The sequence below is a fragment of the Pararge aegeria genome, chromosome 15 (assembly GCF_905163445.1).
Source record: "Pararge aegeria chromosome 15, ilParAegt1.1, whole genome shotgun sequence".
Lineage (NCBI taxonomy): Eukaryota > Metazoa > Arthropoda > Insecta > Lepidoptera > Nymphalidae > Pararge > Pararge aegeria.
The window spans coordinates 7,219,946-7,242,435 of NC_053194.1; the positions used below are offsets into that span (position 1 = coordinate 7,219,946).

General features: G+C 34.6%; 1 protein-coding gene across 1 annotated transcript; it reads left to right on the forward strand.

Moving 5' to 3' along the window:
* The first annotated feature begins 8,951 nt into the window (after positions 1–8,951).
* Positions 8,952–21,506, forward strand: LOC120630098. Its single transcript, XM_039899243.1, has 2 exons — positions 8,952–9,012; positions 20,149–21,506. Exons 1-2 carry the CDS (start codon positions 8,998–9,000, stop codon positions 21,181–21,183), a joined length of 1,050 nt encoding a protein of 349 aa, XP_039755177.1. The 5' UTR covers positions 8,952–8,997; the 3' UTR covers positions 21,184–21,506.
* The last annotated feature ends 984 nt before the right edge of the window (positions 21,507–22,490 follow it).

Below are 22,490 nucleotides of genomic sequence, written 5' to 3' on the forward strand. Positions count from 1 at the left end.
AAATGCAATTTAAAATAACTACCTCATATTATATTCTCATAAATCGTAATCAGTATCGATCACCGTAATTAATTATTTACAATTTTTTTTTATAGTTATTTAACGATTGTTGCGTGAGCTTGTTAGACAGACAAAGGTATAAAAAATTGACTGAAATTATAATACTCGATGTAATTATGATCAGATTTTTTTATCCTAATAGTTAGGTCTAGTTAGTACAGTGTGAACCTAAGATAAGCGCCTAGTTGCTCTAGTGGTTAACACGTTTAACTACGGATCTGGGATCCTGGGTTCAATTCTCAGGTCGGGTCAATATTTCTGTATAAAAATCTCAGTAGGTATCCGTTGTTTTATAATTGGCGGAATCCACCAACCTGCTTCGAAAAGTACGTTTTGCTGTCGTTTCTGATGATTGTCACTAAGAGGTGATAATAATCGTTAATGCAGGCTTACCCGCAAAGGAAATGCATGGTCCTAGGAAACGAAGTAGTTTTTTTGGTGTTTTCATTCGATCTTAATAATGTTAACAAAATGTAATGTAAATCCTGGAAGAAATTTATTATCTTCTGTGAGGCAATAATACAAGCAGTTGGCAATTGGCAAATGGCAGCACTGCTTAATGGCTACCAACACTTGTGAATAAGTAGAACCTTAACCAGAGTATGTAGCAAGAAAAAAAAAGCACTATGAAATTTTATATATATATATCGACTGGGAATACTTAAAATTGCTAACTCTGTATTTATTTTATTACTCCTATTCATACCAATAGGTACAAATTAAATCCCCTATAATAACAGTTAACATAAAAATTTAAAAAAAAAACTAATTATATTGCACTTTAATTTGAATGAAATGTAATTGTAAATGTAAATAATTTGAATTTAATTAATCATTTTACATTATCAACATATAGTATATATAACATTTGACGGAGCACTCAGGGCTACTGAAGACAAAGCCACTCACGCATAAGTAGTAAGTAGAAGGTGAAGTTAAAAGGCAGTAAAAAAAAAACAGAGTAGCATAACCATATCACTACAACAAAACTGACCATTATTTAAATAAGTAGCGAAAAACTTAAGAGTAATGCTTTTGTTCTTGAAAAAACCGGCCAAGTGCGAACTAGATTGAAGTATTGAGGTATCCGGGAGGTAATTTATGTATAATGAATAGTTTCGTTCTTCTTTCTCTTCGCCCGCTGTACACGCTAATTCAGGCATTCAAGCTCGTTCCAGAAGTCTACCAGGCCGCCGGTTGCTGAGGACTGCCAGAAACGTGGCTGAGAAACGAGGATCAGAGCACGGCTAGCGTAGGCAGGAGGTAAAAGTTATGTTCCCCGATAATATTCCCTGATACGTGTCCACCAGCCAAAACCACGGAAACAGGGAATAGGAGAAGTTTACGCCCCTTAGTTTAGTTTGTATAAACACACGTATGTTATTTGGATTTATACCACACGTGCGCCCATGCTCAGTGAGTTGAAAAAACTGTTGGAGATGAATAAATTTTGGCCTTTCTCTAACTTAACTCTATCCAGGCGTAGTACTATTATAATCATAAATAAATAAATAAATAAATAAATAAATATACTACGACAGTACACACATCGCCATCTAGCACCAAAGTAAGCGTAGCTTGTGTTATGGATACTAAGATACATGCTGTTGAATATTTTTATAAATATAATACACATAAATACTTATAATATACAGAGTCATGCGTAAGTTCAAGCTTTTATTTATTATGTTATTATTTGGTTATTAGACTTTGTAATATTTACGTGAGGCTCTATATATTTTTTTTATGATAAACAAAAATAAAAAAAATTAAGTCTTAAACTGTTAGAGAAACCTTTTTTATAGGGTACACATATTTTTACCCCTCTGGATACACAGGTTTACCCACCTAAATAAACGAACCATCGCTCCCGAATACTACAAAATACGTCATTGATGACCCTGGCGCAGTAGTACGCACTATGGTCTTATGAGTACGAGGTCCAGGATTTGATCCCTGGCAAGACCTTAAGGAATTTATATTTTCTGAATTTTCAACGGTCTTGTCTGGTAGGCTTTACTACAATAACGTACCGCCAATCGATTTAGCGTTACAGGATGACATACCGAGGAAATCGTAGGGCGTATGAGTTAAAGGTGTCATCTCTTCTATAATAAGCCTACCATAATACCGACCATATAACTAACACAGACTGACAATGTCGGAGGAAAAGAGGATTGAACACAAAAAAAACAGGTTATCTTAGATTACAAAAAAGAACGGAACTTGAAAAGATCAATTTCGTTCAATTTAGTCTTTCTTTTCTTTTTTTTCATAGTAATAATTGACGGACTAGCATCGCTTATAAACAGATCGACACTTAGCTTGGTATGAAAGGCCGTCCCGCCCTGTGTTCGTCAATCTGAAGTGTTGGTGCTAAATTAAGTCTCATGTACCTGTTATTACACCGGTGATCACGTCCTCCAGACCAGAACAAAGCAATGCGACAATGCTTCTTAAGCAGAAGTAAGATGGCGGTAGTACTGGCCCTGACGAGTTCTGTCACAAAAAGAACCCCAAAAAGAGCCTATTAGATTCAAAGATCCAGGTCACGGTTGGCTCATTAGCACAGGTCTCGAACGCTAATTATACGGGACAATGACATCGTCTAGGGCACATCGTGGCAGGCGCGTTCTCAACAGAAGCAACATTACATTATGTCGGTAACGGTGACGCGACGGCGTCACTGCAGACGTGACTCGGGCACTGATGTGTGATAACCACGGCTATGATGGTCAAGTCTGAAATAACCATATGCGTGTGATGCAAACAGAGCAGATTTTTTCATCGTTATAACCGTACTCAAAAGTTACCTAAGTAAGTTTTTTCGAATAAATAGAAATATGTAATTATTATAATAAAGCTTAATGGCTAACACATACCTTACAAGAACAAGGGCTTGTGTTTTTCCTCAGGTGAAGTATAATAGGCTTTTTTCCCTCTCTGCGATTAGTAGACTCTGGGGTTTTTAGACTTTATGATATTGAGCTATAAGCTACTAGTATACTCTTTGGCAATGGTTATATGTACCTACTAGTAATCAAATAATAGTACCAATATCCACCTTGCAGTTCCATCACAAGCACAACATATCACTAACGCAAACTGTGTTTTAGTTAAGGTATCGTAGGATTACTATGTTCTTAGATGCCTCAAGAAAAACAGAAGGGAAGATAATATTAAAAAAATCAGCCACTGTATTGATTAAAGATATTATATATTATTTTTTTCTACCCGTTACCAGTTAAGCCCATGCTTATAATGATGATGGTAATGGTACCAGCCCACACTGTGGCATGGGTCTCCTCTTAGGCATGCAAGTTTTCTCACGAAGTTTTTCTTTACCCTCATCCCACAATATAATTTACAGCTGTATTCTTCTTCTCTTTCAACCTCTTACAGCCCAGGTCACCGATGGTAGGTACTTCATAAAAAAGTAAGAATTAATAATTCCTTTTCTGATGACAGTTTAAACACTAAAGAAGAATCATCATTATCAAGCCCACTTAGCAACCCACTTCAGGGCCACTTCAGGGCACCGATCTCCTCCTCTCAGAATCAGAAGGGTTTAGGCCAAGTGCGGATTCGTAGACTTCACTTTCTTTTGTGAACATTATGGACAACTTATAAAACATATATTAAAAAGAATAAAAGTGATAGATGAATTTTCAAAATTTGCTCCACATTTAGCTCCAGTAATGCCGCTTCGCTGAAGAGACTGTCAAAAGGTGAGTATCGTGGTCAAGTACGAGCACCGGCCGTTAACCTGCGACTCCTGACATAAATGCATTAAGCAGCAATATTCAAGCACTACGAATATGACCCCGAAACATGTGGCATTGTTACAAATAGAGTGTGCTTCGTGTCGAATCAGAAACGCGCCATTGAAAAAGGCGATACGGGACAAGTAACGGGGCTCTAGCGCTATGTCTTTGCGAGTTGCCGATAATACTGGGAATAATTGATGGCACGTAACATATCGTAGAAGCCGTAACCACTAAGTTGGCACCGCTTCACTTTCGGGGAACCGAGTTCGATACCCGGCAGGCACCTCTAACTCTTCAGAGTTATGTGCGTTTTTTTAAATTTAATTACTGCATTTTTTTTATATTATTTTTTATTAATTTCCAGGTTCGTACTTTACTTTAAACTTCGAAGTACTGCTAAACGAAAGCTACGAAACTGTAATACAGTTTATTGGCAGTAATTCTCCAGGACTCTTACACATTATGTGCTTAACCTAATTTTATATTTATATAATTGTAACGTTCCTGAGTTTATTCCTAGTATACTAATCCATATAGTTATAGTCACCAAAGTTGAAATTCAGCGCTGTATGCTTTTATGCTTGTGGAATACATAGCATGTAGTCAGTGGCGTGCATAGAGGGTATGCAGATGATATAAAATGATGAAAATCTCCAGTACGAGGCATAAATACTTAAGGGTAGGCTTTTAATAACTCTGACAATGTCTATCCTTAAGTTTTTTATAACTCGGACAGGAGATATTCATCATTTTATATCATCTGCATACCCTCAATGCACGCCACTGCATTGAGGGTATGCATAATGTAGTAAGTATGCTGAAATCCTTTTGTAGACTGCGCCACACTTGACAAACGTTATCTCGTCGCTTCTGTTATTATTGCTGCCGTACGAGAACAGCCGGAGTAGCGTCTAATTGTATTGAGTGGCATAATAAATTAATGTAGATATTTTTCTTTCACTTCTTCTTAAGCCCGCCAGCCGGCAATCAGAATTAAAAAGATACAACACCTCTTATTGTAATCAATGATGCGGCACTAAGATCGAGCACGCTTGTCTAGAAACTGCATATTTACTCGATTTGAAGACCCAAATTAAAGGTATCGGTGAAGAAGGAAACTCTAATTCACTAACTCCTATACGGGAGAAGCTCTGTGGCTCTGTGGCTCTGTGTGGTATGCTGGGGATGATAATGTCCCTAAAAATAAAGTACCGTAACAATACCACATAAGTAGTTTAGTGGGAAAAGGAACAGAAAACATGATAATCATAATAACTGATGGATATCCATTACTGGGCAAGACGTAGAATGTGAGTAGTTCAAAATTACACGGTCTTTTTCGCCTCTATCTAGTGGCTCTCTGAGACTCATTTGATATTACCTGTCCACAATGCTCGGAGAACCTATGGTATATACCCTGGGGTCAAAAGGTGCTGGAAAGGCGAATCCGCACCGAATACAACGCTGGTAGTAAATTATATAAGCTAAACGTTTCGCTCAATTGTCCAAAACACCGCCTTCTGTTAAAATAGCAATAATTAATAGGTGTACTTAAGAGGCCTGCACCCAATATTAGGAAACTAATTACGCTGAAGTGAAGTGATGAGGATGATTAGTAAATTGAGCAATTTTCTTGGAACATAAAGTTTAACAGCCGTTACTAAAGGAATAGACCTCTATCGCTTTACGAATTCCCCTTAAGTAGGTATGAGAAACCTTTTTATTTACCAATTATCTTCAACTATACATTTTTTTTAATAATTTTTCATCAGACAACAGTTCCAAACTATGGTATTTACTATATGGTATTTAACTAGAAGGGATACAGGGTTCTGAACGAGTTTCCACAGCAGATGACCTTCCATCATCTCTGTGCTATCTAGCGCATGCCTTTTTTTTAACGTCAAATTTGACATCTCAAGAAACGACAACTTTTTATCAGGACCATTCCATCCTTCAATGATTATTTTTATTTAATTCGATAGGTATTGCTTTTAGAGTTTTCCAATATAAAGGTTATGGTGTGATGTAGAGATTTTTGGATATTGAGTCAGGAACAGCACTCATTAACAATCATAAGACTATACTTAGATAGTTTTAGACGCGTTGCGCCGCTGTTCCAAATCAAAACGTCAGCTTTTAATTTTGAAATAGATATCCGGAGATGGTTGAAGGAACTGAATAGGCATAGTAGATTCCTCGCAATCGGGAGAATAGTTTAGTTACCAGTATTTTTAACTACAAGTAATTTTTGGTAATCTAATACTTAGATAGCACATTTAAGTCTGATAATATAACACCAAGATTGTTCAAAGTAGCAAATGCCTGAAATCCCTTATTTAAGTAGCAGGTGCCAAACGCTAAGTACCTACGTGTTATTAGAAAAAAGACATCACGCATTCTTCTTTAAGCTATATAATATTTACGTCCTTTGATCAATAATGTACTAGATATGCCATAGTTTCATTAGAAATAACAGAGAAAGTGTCTCAAGAAATAATTGAAAAGGTATAAATAACTCTTTACTTAAAATAAGATATTCTGTCACTTATTGCTCTTTTGATCATTAAAAACATTGAATTATTTACTAGCAAACTAACGAAATTAGGATTCCAAATAATGTCTAAAATCTTATATATCACGGACACTAAAAGCATTTCTAGTATAACATGATCGAAGCCAACCTCATAAAATTTCTAATGAGAAACACCTGAATTACACAACAATAATTGCATTTTCATTCAAATTGCCAAGGCCTTAGGTAAATAAAGTAAACAGTCTTCATCACTCAGGCTTATCGGAAAATCGCCGCGGGTAATGAACTATTATACACAGAACTCTCACTCGTGTTGTGATGCTGCCGATACACTTTCCGGTGCGATGTGATTAGGCTTCAGCTCACGTCTTGGCTACATGTGTCGCTTATGTAAGAGCGCGATTGGACCTAATGCAAAATTGTGCACTGCTTACGATCTTATTCCGATACCGTTTTTGCTTGTTATAAAAATCAAATATGAGACTGATTTTTCTGTACGAAACTCGATAAAGTTGCGCGCTTAGATGAAGTAATGCAGAATGTAAACTTTAATGATTTTATATTGAATTAAAATTTTAAATTCGCTTACGCAAAACGCGTATTTATTAACTGTATTAGTGTAATTGGGAGAAAGTCTCGATCTAATCTAGCCCTAGCAGACAATGCAAAGGTCTGCTTCCGATCATAATTAATTTCATTTTAAATGATTACCTACTCGAATTGGAATCTGACACAGTGGCCAGGCGTTAAATTAAATTTAAACACAAGTTAAATTCTTTGATCATGACAATTAAATTCTTTATTCATGACCATGCCAACATAGAACCTATAATTTCGTCAGTATCACGTAGGAAAGAAAAAGGCTCGAAAGTAGATGAAAAAGACGGTATAGGCTGAGAAATCCAACGGTACTGTAACTTTGCTGTAAATATCCCAACTTTGAGAAATGAAACTGGTATCTAATGCCACTCCTAAAAATTACTACAGATATTTGGAGTTTATTTTCCCGCTTTCGGATCGTGAGCAGTGCACAAGTGTTTTAACACTCCAATTGCATTATCCTGACGCAGACAATGACAGTAACAACAGTGAAAGCACACATTACACCTTATTATAGTTAAAATGTATTTGTAACATGAATTCCATTTTCGAAAGTGGGGCTTAAATTAAACCTAGCATAATTTAATTTCAGTTCGTTTACTTCAATTATTTAACTATGGTTATACTAATCTCACTAGATGGAGTAGACGAGTGATTCCAAGCCACATTGTATTTTGGATTAAAATAACTGGCACTTAAGCTCATAAAATTATAAAAACGAAGGCCACTGAACACGATTTTGATATTTTTGTAATATGTAAGTTGGAACAGAACAGAATTTGCAGACTCACATAACATCTTCCTTTCCCCAAGCGCTGGTATATTCTGTGTATAGAAAAAGGTAAAATCATCTTCACAACACCTAAACATGATCATTATCTTTTTAAGTACTTTGTTGTGACTCTAAAAGGCTATTTCTCACAGTGAGATATACTTAAACTGATTTCGACACAAAAATCTCAGTTATTTAAGTAAATAAATGAGGGTTTTAAGGTACTTTATACTGGACTAAAAGGGAATACAGATATTTTACGTGGAGGAAGTCACGGGTGAATATAAACTAACGTATATAGTTACGATCCACGGCTGTTGCCACACCTGACATATCGCATGCTGTGAGCAATTCGATTGAATTACAAATCGGTATCGAACAATGCCCAACATTGTGACGGGACAAATCGGAGACGTTACGTTCAAACGGGCTTTTATAATCGTGATCAGAAGGGACTGAAATAACAAGTGGATTTATAATACATATAATATACAGGTGAATTTATATAAAGCTGAATCCACAATACGCACTTTGAAACATCTACTAACTAGTGAGTTAGTAGATGTTTCAAAGTAAAATGCATGTATTTAGTTTTCCATACATATATTAAACGAGTCTTGATTTTGGATACCAGTTTTTTTATAATTCGCCTTGGTGCAGGTATTTTTTTTTTATTTGAACACACTAGTTAAAGAAATAAAAGATGAATAGAAATACAAAGACATGAGCAGCAGAATGCAAAAGACGGCCTTATCGCTTAATCCTAAGGTTGCCAGCCTAAGGTAATCCTTAGGCTTTCCTAATGAAAGCGTGAGGAAAACAGGTTCAACAACTGTTTGACTAAGCTTTTGTAATTAATTTTTAAAACAACTTCTCGATAAGGTAAAGATTTTAACCATAAACAGAAGCATTAAAGGTAAGTACGTTTATTGTTTTTGTCCACAATTTGCTGTTTGTATTGCCTCAGTGAACGGGACGATGATATGAAAACAGATCGGCAAATAATACAAAATGTGGAAGTGACGAATTAATTAGTCCGTTTAGCGGTATCTTCGCGTTGAGTACAGCCAAATTAAATGGTAATGCATTTAATTGATACTACATTATGTTCTGTATACGTTGTTAATCGGTTACCTTGCAATAAGGTATGGTGGTCGCGTCTGGTGCAGGGCGAGAGTGGGCGACCTCATATAGCTTGCGCGGGAGGCGTTTCCTTTATTTGTTGATTGTCAGCGACGTGATAGTGTCGTGTTCAGGACATCATGCGGACATTACTGGTGAGTGATAGTGAATATAATATCATTTGATTCATCAGGCCATCTATTGACCTCTTTTATAAAAAAACTCCGTAGGCTTTTCCTTTCTTAATGAAATTAACTCAAAAATAAACATTCCGATGTCGTGTATTAACATATCGACCTTATTAAAGTAATTTCTTTAGGCAACCAAATCATGAGTATTGACTGGGATTAGAAACAAAAAGAGCGATGCGGAAAATTTAAACAATATACATAACTGTAAATAATAATAAGACATTATGTACGTATATAAAATTAATATATAAAAATATTTTGAAAGTTATAGTTCATCAATGTTAAGTATTTTTGTATGTAATGTACATACAATCATATTTATAATATATTCATGATATGAGTCTGAAAATTACCTAAATTAATTTATGTGGCTGCTTTTAAAAAAGATTTTTTTTCATATATTCATAATACCAAATGGATTGTAGATTTAATTGAATTTCGATTAATAATTTATAACATACATGTAACAATTCATTAGTTATAATTACTTACAAAGTCGTATTCGGTTCGCAATAATACGGCCGCAACCAGAACAGTGTAGGTATCGATTTCGCATGGCAGCCTTGAATCTATAACCGACAGGGCGGCAGCAAATCAACTCATAACCTTTTACACAAAAATGTTGCCCTTCTTAATTTCTAAAGCGGAACTAATTGAATGCGAGCAAAATTCAGCATTGAAGCTGTCATATTAACCAGTCAATTACGCAATACACGCAATATGGACAAATGCTTGCTTGCTTGCTAGTTGCGTTACACTGGCCCAATGCTGCCCAAACAGGCTTCAATAGAAGTAGATATAAAGCCGATATCAACACGTTCTGTTTCAACTCGCTAAAACTATACCGTTCACTGCAAAGAGTAAGGATTTTATAATTTACCAGTCGTGCCAGTTTGAAGTTAATAACTATTAATGGAAATCGAAATGTTGCAGCAACTGAATGAACTTGCGAGAACCCTTGGAAAATTACCAATATCACGAATATGAAATTATTTCTTAATAGAAGTTACTTAAAATAATGGTGCCTTCCAATATCACGTAAGATGATACCTAGAAGTGAACGAAGCCAACCATTTTTTAAAGTCTTATATCCTAAAAGCCTAATTTCGCTTTACTTAGAGCGACTTCTATATCCTCTTCAAATCTTGTTGTTCAAAAAAGAAAATTGGTCAAATCAATCATGACTTCGAAAGGGAACGAAACGAACTACTTTTTAAAGCCTAGATATAGATAGAGCAATTTTTATTTCTTCTCGTAATGTTGTGAAGCTATTTTGAGAACTTTATTACCTACTACGTTTAAGTTTTGATGATGGAATACTTTTTAATTGCTGCGATTATGAAGTTACAATCGATGTGATATTTGTAAAGGATTGCACATTACAAATATTATCGTTTGCTTGTCTTCATAAATATTCCTAAAAATTGTAACAAACAAGATTACACGAGAAAAACTTAAAAAATAAAACAACATAATTGCAGTCTTTAAAGGAACGAAAAACAAACCTTCCTAAATATAGGCTATCGAAATGTCAGCTTAATCTTTTATTGTTTCTGCCTCTTAAAAAATAATTTACTTTCAATAAAACGCCACGGCAACTGTTCATGTTAAAAAACAAAATTAATTTGATTAATACCTCATGACATATAGAGCAATGCAATATAAAATAAAATATAAGTAATCAAGTAGTTACATTAACTTGTTACTAACCAACCGAACTTATGCAATTTTTGCGTAAGGTGCGGCATATTTTAGACTTGTTTTCATTAAATTAATAGCTATTGAATACCTTATGTTAAGAAATGGCAAACTTGAACTTCCGATGCATTTCTATTTACTAGCATATTTATATTATACTAGCGGACCCCAGCGCCATCTGTCGGGCTGATTTGTGCATCTAAACCATCCAGGGTGCCACCCAAAAGCATACCAAAAAAATTCACTGAAATCGGTCCAGCCGTTTAGGAGGAGTTCAGTGACATACACACGCACACAAGAAATATATATATAAAGACTAGTTAACCGTGTCTGGTTCGAATACGGTTTTAGTAAAACCGCGAGCAGAAAACATAGCCCATAAAAAGCCCTTTGATTTGTATATATATTCCAAACTCTTATTAAAACAAATCTATTATTATAACGTTTATAACCAAAAAAATTACAAAAATCCAAACATCTAAAATTACACATTTTAAAATTTTAATTTATGATAGGCCTGTCTGCCTCCAAAAGTTATTTCAGTAAACCGTTTACCCAAATAAGTATCGGCGATGAATAGGTATTGAAAAACAAATCTAGGATTTACTAGGGCGCAACCCATCTAGATCATTATAACTTACATGTTTTGTTTTAGAAATTAATGAAAGTGGTTTTGATTTACTCAACCCAAATAAACAGTCTTGCCACCCACCCACACCCAATTGGTGTTGCGTTGTGGTACTTTGCTCTTAAACCTCCTATGAGAGAGGTGGCCTATGCCAAGCAGTGGAGCAGATGACGATCACAAGCAATACTAAAATTAGTAACTTATAGTAAAATTTATTAAGTAAAACAGGATCGAATATATTCTAACGCCACGTAACTCGTACCTACTTCAACTGTAGCGGAACCAAGACCCTTATAGGTATACCTTGATGATTACATACCGTTTGAGTAAATAACAGATAATATGTAACTTTGTCTACTTACTGGGTCAAATGTAGATATATATATTTACCTTGAGGCTCAAGTAACAAAGGACTCCTAAGAGTAGTATGTAGTGATATCAATTAACTTAGTAATATTATGATTAGTAACTGCCTACATAATGTGATATCTTATGTCAAGGGCTTCTGGGACTTCTACAGTTTGGTCTATGAACAATATAACTCGCTTGGATATCAGGCGATATCCGCCTTAATGCCTAATAGTACCATTAAATCAGAGCACATTTTGTTGCGACAGTTCTTCGTTAATGCTTGCACTTCTGTGGTTTAGTTTCTATAAATATAGCCTGCTTGGATATTAGGAAACTGTTAAATATCTGTTCCATCAGATTAGTTTGTATTTTGAGATATTGCGTCATTGCTGTTAGGACTTCTAAATAGTTCAATTATCTTCCATCAACAAGGATCTACGTATTTAGATACAAGAAAATTGGTAAAATACCTTAGTTTTTTTAAACTAGAACAACTTATTTCGCAATGTTTAGTCACTTATACTAGAACATGGAGTTGTGAGTGTGTGCGTATCGTATCATCTATCAACAAAATAATCGTTTTACATATAAATAGAAAACTGCTGCTGAAATACCTAGGAGATCTTTTTGATTATGCTTTCTACAGTAGCGTGCCTTTCAACCCTTCCATTGTGCACACACAATAACGACACAGAAAACACTTTTGATAAATTAGCATTTTATTTCGACAATATTAATATTTTACTTGTTTAATGGAGAAATTTAAAAAAAAGCGTCTCTTCAATTTTTTTTTTCTGTTAGCAACGCTATATTTAGTTCAGCGGTATTATGGGTCAAATATACTATAGCATACTCAAGCAGGTTAGCCCGTTACTATCTTAGACTGCACCACTGCATTACCACCAGGTGTTTAAAGATGAGTAACAAAACTCCGAGGCCTTCTACTAAAAACCACAGCTCTAATCGATGCGCCAAGCATCAATAGCGTCCGCGATCAGAAACTACGAGTTTATAATGAAACAACGTATTCTCAATAGAAATGCATATTACATTTACTCGTATGTACTGACCATGGTTAATGTATCGCGTCAAATGCATGCAAGCGTCTTTAACCTTAACCTTATATTTCCCATAAGGATATACTAGTTTATAGCGAAGTTTCTTTCCACCTTAAAAGGGTAAATTATGTTCCACTTATATAACTCGAAGAGAGTTTAAGGATTTTCTTTTAAGTCTGTCCAACTTAGTCGTTAAAAAGGTAGGTCTTTTTAGCCACTTCGAAAAGAAAGAAGTTCTTAAGTAGGTTTGTTTCGTGGATGTTTACGCATTATTTATATATAACTAAGTTCTTTTCTGTCAAGTTCTACGTCCTCGTTCCTTACAGTTTTTTACAAATCTCGTGGGAACCGTCAGTTTTCCTTTGGTAAAAATATCTATGTTTCTCTTCGTACTTTCGTCTAACTCTATACTAAAAATCAAGTTTATTGATGGCGTGAAGGAAGGACAAATAAACAAATGCACTTTCGCATTTATAATATTGTTAGGATTTTTTTAAGTTATTTAATTATTGTTGTTGACTGTTACTTTTTAAGTTATTTGTTTATTGTTGTTTACCTTCAGGATGATTATATAGTAGATCTTTATTAAATTTATGATTTAACACAGAACTCTACAGGGTATAAACGGATGTTCTCTGAAGAGTCCCTTCTAAATCAATCGGATGGTAATCAGAGCAAAAGTTACATAGCACCAACAAAATAATATGCACAACGTAAGAAAATTAGTCAATTGCTACAGTTACGAACAAAAGACATCAACGGGCGCCAACACATATATATTTTCAATCTTTCTGGTGTGCACCCGGAACTTTGCGAGGTATTATTGAAAAGGTCTTGTACATACATTTCAAAGTATATTACTTTAAGTCTGAATGTATGAATAATGATTTTTATCCTACCGTGTTTGTACACATAAAAATCATTATTCATTTAAAAAATGGCCAGCCAGAATCTCGTTTGTAATTTTTGGGTTAATGTTTGAGTTAGAAACTGCTTTTATAATGCCCAGAATAGACCACGCCTGTATTATCAACCCCTTATTTAGCTATGAATAAGTTATCAAGTTAGGTATTAATCATAGCTAGACCCATACTTGAGAAACTTTTCTTAGCTCTGTCGGTTTATTTACACGGTCCTTAATAACGTAGCTATTTGTTTTCTAACCAAAGAGGAGTTAATCAGATAATTACGTTTTAACAACTGCCAGACATACTTTTATGTATTATAGAATATAAAACAACTAACATTCATATGTTTCATGACACATTTAAATAATGATTATTGCTCGAAGTGTAAGAGCACTAAGGCTTAACAATATTAGAATAATTAGAGGTCATTTTTTTCGGAACATGTGCAGTTGATATTGACAAAGACCTCATGCGTAGAACCTTAACATAATTATTTAATAGTCTCGACTTTCGACGATTTAAATTCAGCCTCTGTAGCCGGACTTACTATTTTATATACTCGTACCTAATGAATGCAATAGACAACAGATAACAATCTCTTGCCTTTTTTATGTTTGTTCACCGATTTCCCTGTCAATTATGGGCCGATATGTGCAAATTATATTTAAATACTTGTCAAGGATTTTTCTCGAAGTTGTTTTGTCACTTTTTCAGTGTCTGATGGATCCCATACAAATACAGAGATCCTAAATTTATATAGCCATATGCCTTGTGCCTACTGTGTTTTTGAGAGGAGGCTTTTGATGAATTTTTCGATGTTTTTAAGTTTATTGTATTTTAAATCAAAGGGAAAAGAAATATTTCACTGTTCCTTAAACCTACAAGATTGATATAACGTAGCCTTATCAGTTATAATACAAAAGAATATGTTTAAGACAATTTTACACATATTAAAGATTTAGCCATAAGTGTTCGGCAAATTGCAAAATTACATTGACTGATTTCTACACGTTTTTATTTTAATTAACGAAATAGCTATATCTATGCCTCAACGACGTGTTATAAAGCATAACCCGGAAATCGAGATAAATACTCTATACATGAATGCTAAAAATACCCAATGAAGGCGAAAAGACTACTTCTTTACAGATACCTTAATATATTCGTATTATTCTTTTGAATGTAGTTTTGTTACAAATACGGTAAAGTACTTGACAATACCTACTTGTGTACAATTTAAAAAGATAAGATCATATCTCTCGATAAAGTTTTATTTTTCTTAACTTTCTAATCTATACTTGCCTAAATAGATACACTACGAATTGCGTAATCAGTGCAAGTCAGTTTCATATTTTAATTTAAACTATTTTACCGATTATATTCGGAAACATGATCAGGCTTTTTCGCATGAAAGTTGTCAATTGCCCTTTACTTGATATTACATAAAAATGGTATAATGTTCGACTTCAATGAATATCCGATAGTAAGAAACGTGCTTATGTAAATATCGCATGTTATAAGTACATAATATGTATCACTTCTTACACCATTGAGTCTAAAATTACCGTTTTTATACACATATTACAATGTTTATTAAATGGTCCTGCGCATAACAAGTCTACGATTAGTAAAGATCGTCAGCGACACGACATCGTACGCGATTGTTTCGGTTTTTCACAAATTCCACCTGAACCCTTCACTTTCCGGGAATGAAATCTACAGGATGATTTCAATGAACAGGTAACAAAAACTTTCTTTTCTAATCCTGTGGGTACGTTTACAGGAAATTTTTGTACCTTGTTCTATCTGTTCCTAAGAATCATTATAGTCAAACAATGATCGTTTACTTAGATAGGTAACCAACTTCTTTTTTTTTTTTTTCTTTTTTTTTATTTGGTGTACAATAAAGTGGATTTCATTCATTCATTCAACTTTAAAATTAATCCTTGTTACCTGTTCCAAAATTGGTAAGCATATAATTTTACTAAAAGCATGTTATCAATAACAATGCTTTTAGTAAAACGAATACGAATTTTGAAAAATTCGTGATATGTTTGCGATAACAATTCATCAATGCCCTAATAATATCTATTCAAATGAATAAAACCGTTTTTGTCAGTGCTTTCGAAATAAATGATTTTTCATACCCTAAACACATCGGCCACCAGAACTTAAAAATAGTGTTTATGGAACCTTTTTTAAAAAAAAGTACTCTTGAAAATAACCCATACCCCAAATTTGGAAGATAAGGAGACCTTTCTGAATGACTAAAGTATAAACTATATCATATCGGATATTTCAATAAGTAACTAAACAAAACATGGTTGTGTAATTGTAGCAGATTACTTAGCCTACCGACTATTACATTAACTAAAATTAACATTGACATTATCTTCATTACAGAACAAATAAAAATCTTATTTTTCTAATTATCTTACGCTAAGTCTAAATACTGTACTACTCGTATTTGATGAAATAATGCAAACTTGTTTGTATTTGTAAAACGCGAACGTAAGAATTACAACCCACCGTTTAAAAATTAGAAAATATTGCATTGTATGTTAATTTATATGACATAAGTAAGCGAGAGATAAATTCAGTTGCGCCTAAGAATTCCTTATGCATGAGTGAGCCTGTATTAGCTGTATACAGGCCAATAATGATTTCATAGTCATCCAATTTTAAACCAACAACACGGGGTTATATATACAACTATAGGTATAGCTTTAGCAGTATATTTGTTGTAATTTGCTTCATCTCTCCCCATTCATTTTCCAAAATACACATGAGATTTTGCAATATGAACCCACTGAAAAATTGCAGGTCGACTACAGTTGTCATACGCCGAGTCTGTATGACAGTCCAGATGCTATATTATACTGAAACTGTGTGTATTTGAATTGCAAGCAAGCAGCAATTTGCTTGCAATTCAAATACAGTTCGACTGTATTCTCTTGTACTCCTGAAGAGCCCTATGTCAATGTACTTATTTGTATGTATTGACATGAGGAAGCGGAGATAACCCAATGGGTCGGTCTTCTACTCCACTTTTGGGGATCTGAGTTCAAATCCCAACACGCAAGTAACGTGCGTTTTTAAAGTAATTATAATAATATCACTTGCTTCAACGGTGAAGGAAAACATCGTGAGGAAATGCATGCAATGCATATTTTCAGACTAATAGACCGTGGCGGAAATCCTGGATGGATCAAGGCGCGGGTAACTGTTCTAAATAAATAAGGATTGTCTTTACCTTCGACTTACTCACGTACTTGCAATGGTATTACTTAATTGAAGCATTCAGCCATAGGAAATGTAGCGACCGCCTCATGGTCTAAAATATGTTAGGCATTTTATTTCTTGTTTATCTGTGAGTTACGAAATTCACGAAGCCAGCACGACCCGACCGTGACAAAGACTTTAATACGCTAGTGCGCTACTTCAGTACAAAACCCTCATCCTACGTTGTGGGGTTGGCCAATTTGCTAACTCCGGACTGGTAATGAAAATTTCTAGATAGAAAAACTCCAGACCTACCAATTATTTGCTAAACCTGGGATTCGAACCTAGTACTTCGTGATCCGCAGTCGAACATTCAGAACACAAGACCAAAGACCCAACAAATAAAATACAATGAATGACTTTGTTTTTAACTATCGTGAATAAAATCAATAATTTTGATAAATACTAGCTACGACTACTATACTATATAAATCACTAGCAGCTATAATAATAAAGCTAAAATCTAAAACACTTAAGTTTCCATGACAAAGTCGTTTTGAAAATATTGTTCAGCTTATAGCCTTCCTGAGTCCAATTGCTGCGTAAATTATTAACATAAAGCACGAGAACGTTGTTACCTTGACTGGCGGAAGAATGGGTGGCCCGGGCGTCCTTACTACTTTCAGATCGAGGCTTCGAGTCTCACCTCACCTCTTTCTGTCGCTAAAGAATTTGAACTAAGTGTCTTTATAGATATAAAATTCATAACAGCGTACTTATATAAATTCTTTATGGACACGTAAATAAGTGTGAAGTTTTTTGCAGTATCAGAAAATGCTGGCAATGTTTACTCAAATTAATCCAAGAACATCAATTTAGTCAACTAATTAACTAATAAGATGGAAAATTAAGCTTATCATCAAATTATCTAATAATCATTAATTATATATTTTCCTATGAAAACGGGTCGGATTAATTATATACAATTACTAGAAACTATTTTTTGTGTTACGCAGTGCGTAACAAGAACGCAAAATTAAAGTTGCCTACATTAAAAGAGTATCTTTAAAAGCCATTTAGGGATAATTCCTACTAACTTATAAATGCTAAAGGATGTATCCTTCAATTACGATGTAACGTTATTGGCAAGTGAGAGAGAGACATATGCTTTTTAGTCCTGAAAAATGCAGTTCCTATGGGATAGAGCTATGAGCAATATAGGTATACTGTTACAACTTTAGCACGCTTTAATGTGCTTGAGCTTTTACATTCATGGGGAAATAGGCATAGATGCAATATCTGTAAATAATTTATTAACTAGAATCTAATCGTTTGCTTAAAAACTCCTCATTATTCTTATGTTACAAAATGGTAAAAAGTTCAGGATGAAGCCAACACTTGGACACTCGTTCTAGGGAGGCCTGTATAATGAGTGCCGTACGTTTAACACTAACATTATATACACAGCAAAAAACATAACAACACATTTCGTGTGTCGCAAAACCCCCTTTAATTTTCAACTTTTTTTTCTTTTTTTATTTGTTGCAATAAGAAAAGTGCATTCTGCGAAAACAATCACTCTCTACCTACTAAAAGTTCATGAGATAGAGAAATGGAACATTTAACATTCCTAAGATTTATTTACGAAAGTCTACTAATTAACTTGTCCAATGACCTGCTTTGATTAGGTAATTAATTAATTAGCTTTATTTAATACATTACTAAACAATTTCCAAACGAATGTAGGTAAGCTTAATAATTGCATACTTTCATACTACTATAATATTATGAACGGAAAAGTATGTCTGTTTGCTACCTATGTTCTGCTCAACCAAAGTACTGATCTAAATGAAATTTTTCACAGATATAGCTTGAATCCTTAAGAGGAATATAGGAATGGATATATTTAATCCCAGAAAATCACCTGGGGTTCTATCACGCGGGTATAAAGAAAATAAACTGTGTAAACAATGAAGGATCAGACAAAAACTTAAAAAGTACTTACCTAGTTATCTAGAGCTAAAATAAAACAAAACAAGTCGAGCAAGTCGGTATCGTTAAGTGCAGCAACGTTCGTGAGCTAGGCAAGGCCCATTACTCTCGAAAGTACGTTGCTATAATATCTATTAATTGCGTAGTATGCATTCCATTCAATAAATTAATTCTTGTTGTGTGTCACATTCTTGCGTACTAACGTAGTGTTCATATATTATTTAAAATGTTGAAAGTATGTTCATAATAAACATTAGGTATGTGCTATTAAATAGTGCATTTTTTAAGTTAATTTAATTAAAAATTATATATCTGCTTGCTTTTTAAGTAATTAAAATATCACTTGCGGTGAAGGAAGCCATCGTGAGGAAAACTGTATACCTGAGAATTCCCAATAATGTTCTTAAAGGTGTGTAGAGTCCACCAATCCGCAATTGGCCAGCGTGGTGGACTACGGCCTTAACCCCGTCTCATTGTGGGAGGGGACCCGTGCCCTATAGTGGCCCGTTAATGGGATGATATGATGATAATATATATGCTTAGATACTGCTTTCATACTCCTTTATGTTATTTGAATAAAATAATATAGTTTAACAGGCAGGCAATACTTTTGGTAGTATTAGACATAGCTTTTGTGACAGAGCTCCTCTAGCGCGATACTCATTTATGCAGCCACTGCTGTGTTCCTGCTCTGAAGGGCGTGGTTGCCGGTGAAATTACAGACACATTAGGCTTAACACTTACGTCTCAGCAATCAGGCTGATGAACACAGATAAACTATTGATCAATCAACCTATCAAAAATCAATAATTAAAAAGTACGTTGCGTCGTTGTGGTCAATGCTCTGTATTGCAGTACCATTTATAACATGCCCTGCGAATTGTTGCTCAGTTTACGGCGATGATTTGTTACTATGATGTGGGCCATCCGCTCGGTCAATTATTATTTATTACTTTTAGATACGACAAATTTAAAACTCAGAAACTATTCAAGGCTCTTATCTTCTGGTGCACTAAGCTAAACGACCCATTCCTTGTTTCATCAGTGCGAGATTGAGTAGTACATTCGTTCTAATGTTCAGAATAAATGACCATAAAAATATACCTACATAATTATATGTATATAATATAAGTAAAAATCAAGCTCTACATAAAAATTACTTATTTATCGCATTAGGTTACGCCTGTAAAATAGATTAAAGTATTGCAAATAAATGCGTAACAATGTGTCTCTTGTATTTCAGATATGTATGCTGTGTGCAGCCACAGCTTATGCTCAATTTGATTCGCCTTCGCCACCAAGAATCCAAATAAACGGTGCTGTCTTAGCTGGAGGAAGACAAGGGGGCCTTCGACAAGGAAGGCTACAAGCTGCACCAGCTCCGGTCGGTGTTGCTAGAATAAGGAGGCCGGGGCTTGCCAGGCCATCATTTAAATCTGTAGACGCAGCGCCGCGCCCAAATCTCCAATTCCTTGATGAGATATCCAAACCTGTTACCGAAGAACCTGAAGACGATATTGACATCAACACACCAACTCCTTACATACCTAATATATTCTCAACTCAAGAACCACAAAACGACTATTATGATATTACAACCACGTCGCAACCGAAACCACCTGCAATCTTTAACTCATCTCCGTTCCAACAAACGACGCCTACAGCCCCAAAACCAGAGCCAGTAAGACCAACCCAATATCGGCCACTCGCACCTCAATCCTTCAGCCCTGTGAGAAACGAACCGCAACAGAGACCCCAACCAGCCAGGCTGCAACCCCTTTCAAGCAGACCACAACGCCCTGCATTCAGGCCCGAGCCGAAACCTTTCGTGGACGAAGACGATGAATACATTCAACCCGTAAGGCAAGTAACCCGTCAACAAGCACCGGCAAAGAGCCATCCTCAGCAAAAATATACTCCAACTAACTCTAGAGATAAGAAGCCAGTCTCTCAAATCCTTCGCAAATACAGGGACGAGAACGAAGATGGAAGTATTACGTGGGGATTCGAAAACGACGATGGAACTTTCAAGGAAGAAACTATTGGTGTGGACTGCATAACTCGCGGAAGTTACGGTTATGTCGATCCCGATGGCGTGAAGCGTGAATACAATTACGAAACTGGAATTGCCTGCGATAAGGCTAAAGAAGAAAAGGAGCAAAAGGGTTTTGTTGACTACCAAGAAAATAAAGCAGTTTTACCTAATGGAATAACAATAGATCTCAATGCAATGGGTAAAAAGTCTAAGAGGCCATTCAGATCAGCGGGTAATCTGTAGAAATTAAGTGCATATAATATATATTTATTTTAGGAGCTCTAATTTTAAGACATTAGTTTGTCTCGTTATTTGATTTAGAACCAGTTTGTTCAAACTAGATTCTAGACCAGCCTGAACTGACAAATTAAATGATAAAAACTTATTAAGTACTGTTTTTTATTTTAACTTATAATTTCAAAAAAAATCGTTAACACAACCGTTCTGTAAAGGAGAATAATCTATGTTATTTATAATAAATAACTTAAATGGAAAGTTTTGTAGTTTTGAATAACTGAGGAACTACCAGTCATGACTAAAAATATGTGTGCAATGTACTAGTAGCTGAATTAATTTCTTTAGGAATGTTGAAGGCTATCTTGTAACAACAATACGTCATAGTCGTAGAATAGTGACGGATCTGATATTTGTTAAACTTTACAGGGCAGCCATTTTAAGTTTTTTTGTTGGTTTTTTTGACATAACTTTTTTAATTCTAAATCTGTAATTATGAAAATTGGAATACAAGCAAAAAATAGGAATTGTTTTAGAATAGAATAAAAATAACAACTTATAATTATTTAGTTTTCCAGAAAAATCACATGCTTCATTTTACTATGGACTTAACAAAGTCACATAGTATTATCCGATATTGTTCGTCGTAAAGTTACTGTTCAAAGAATGATGGATGTTACTTTCCGATAATGTTCTATCAACTTACTGAGTAATATTTTGGCGGATATGTTATCTGTCATATTCTATTTTGACCAGGTGGACTGTTATTAAATAGGTAAGTTGATACGATATCAACTTACCTATTTAATAACAGGTTGGGGTAGGAAGAGTATCTTAAATAAAGCATACAATTTTGGTTGTACTATTTTTAATCGGTATAATAAACAAAAAATACTTATCAGAAAACTTAAACAATAATCATTTCTTTGCTTAGCTTATGAAAATCATTATCTTACTATTAAAATAAGTAACGGCATTTATTGTACTGAAAATATCCTAAAATAATCTTATCAGAGATCAAAATAGTTGTTACTATTTTAAGCAAACAATGTATTGTTTAATATTAATAAAATTAGTAATCAAATGGTAACAATAATCTATTGCACAATTATCTAGTCCGATTTCTTGTTATTATCACAAACATTACGTCCATGAGTTAAATTTCTCAAAAAGTTGTGGTATTTGGTAGGTATTATTGAGGAATCGCAAAGACTAATAAGATCCTTATATTTTTCATTACTGATTGGAATTGGACGCACATAGGCTTTGTGTAAGGTTGGAGTATTGTAATTTCTAGTCTCCTTTCGAAGTACTAG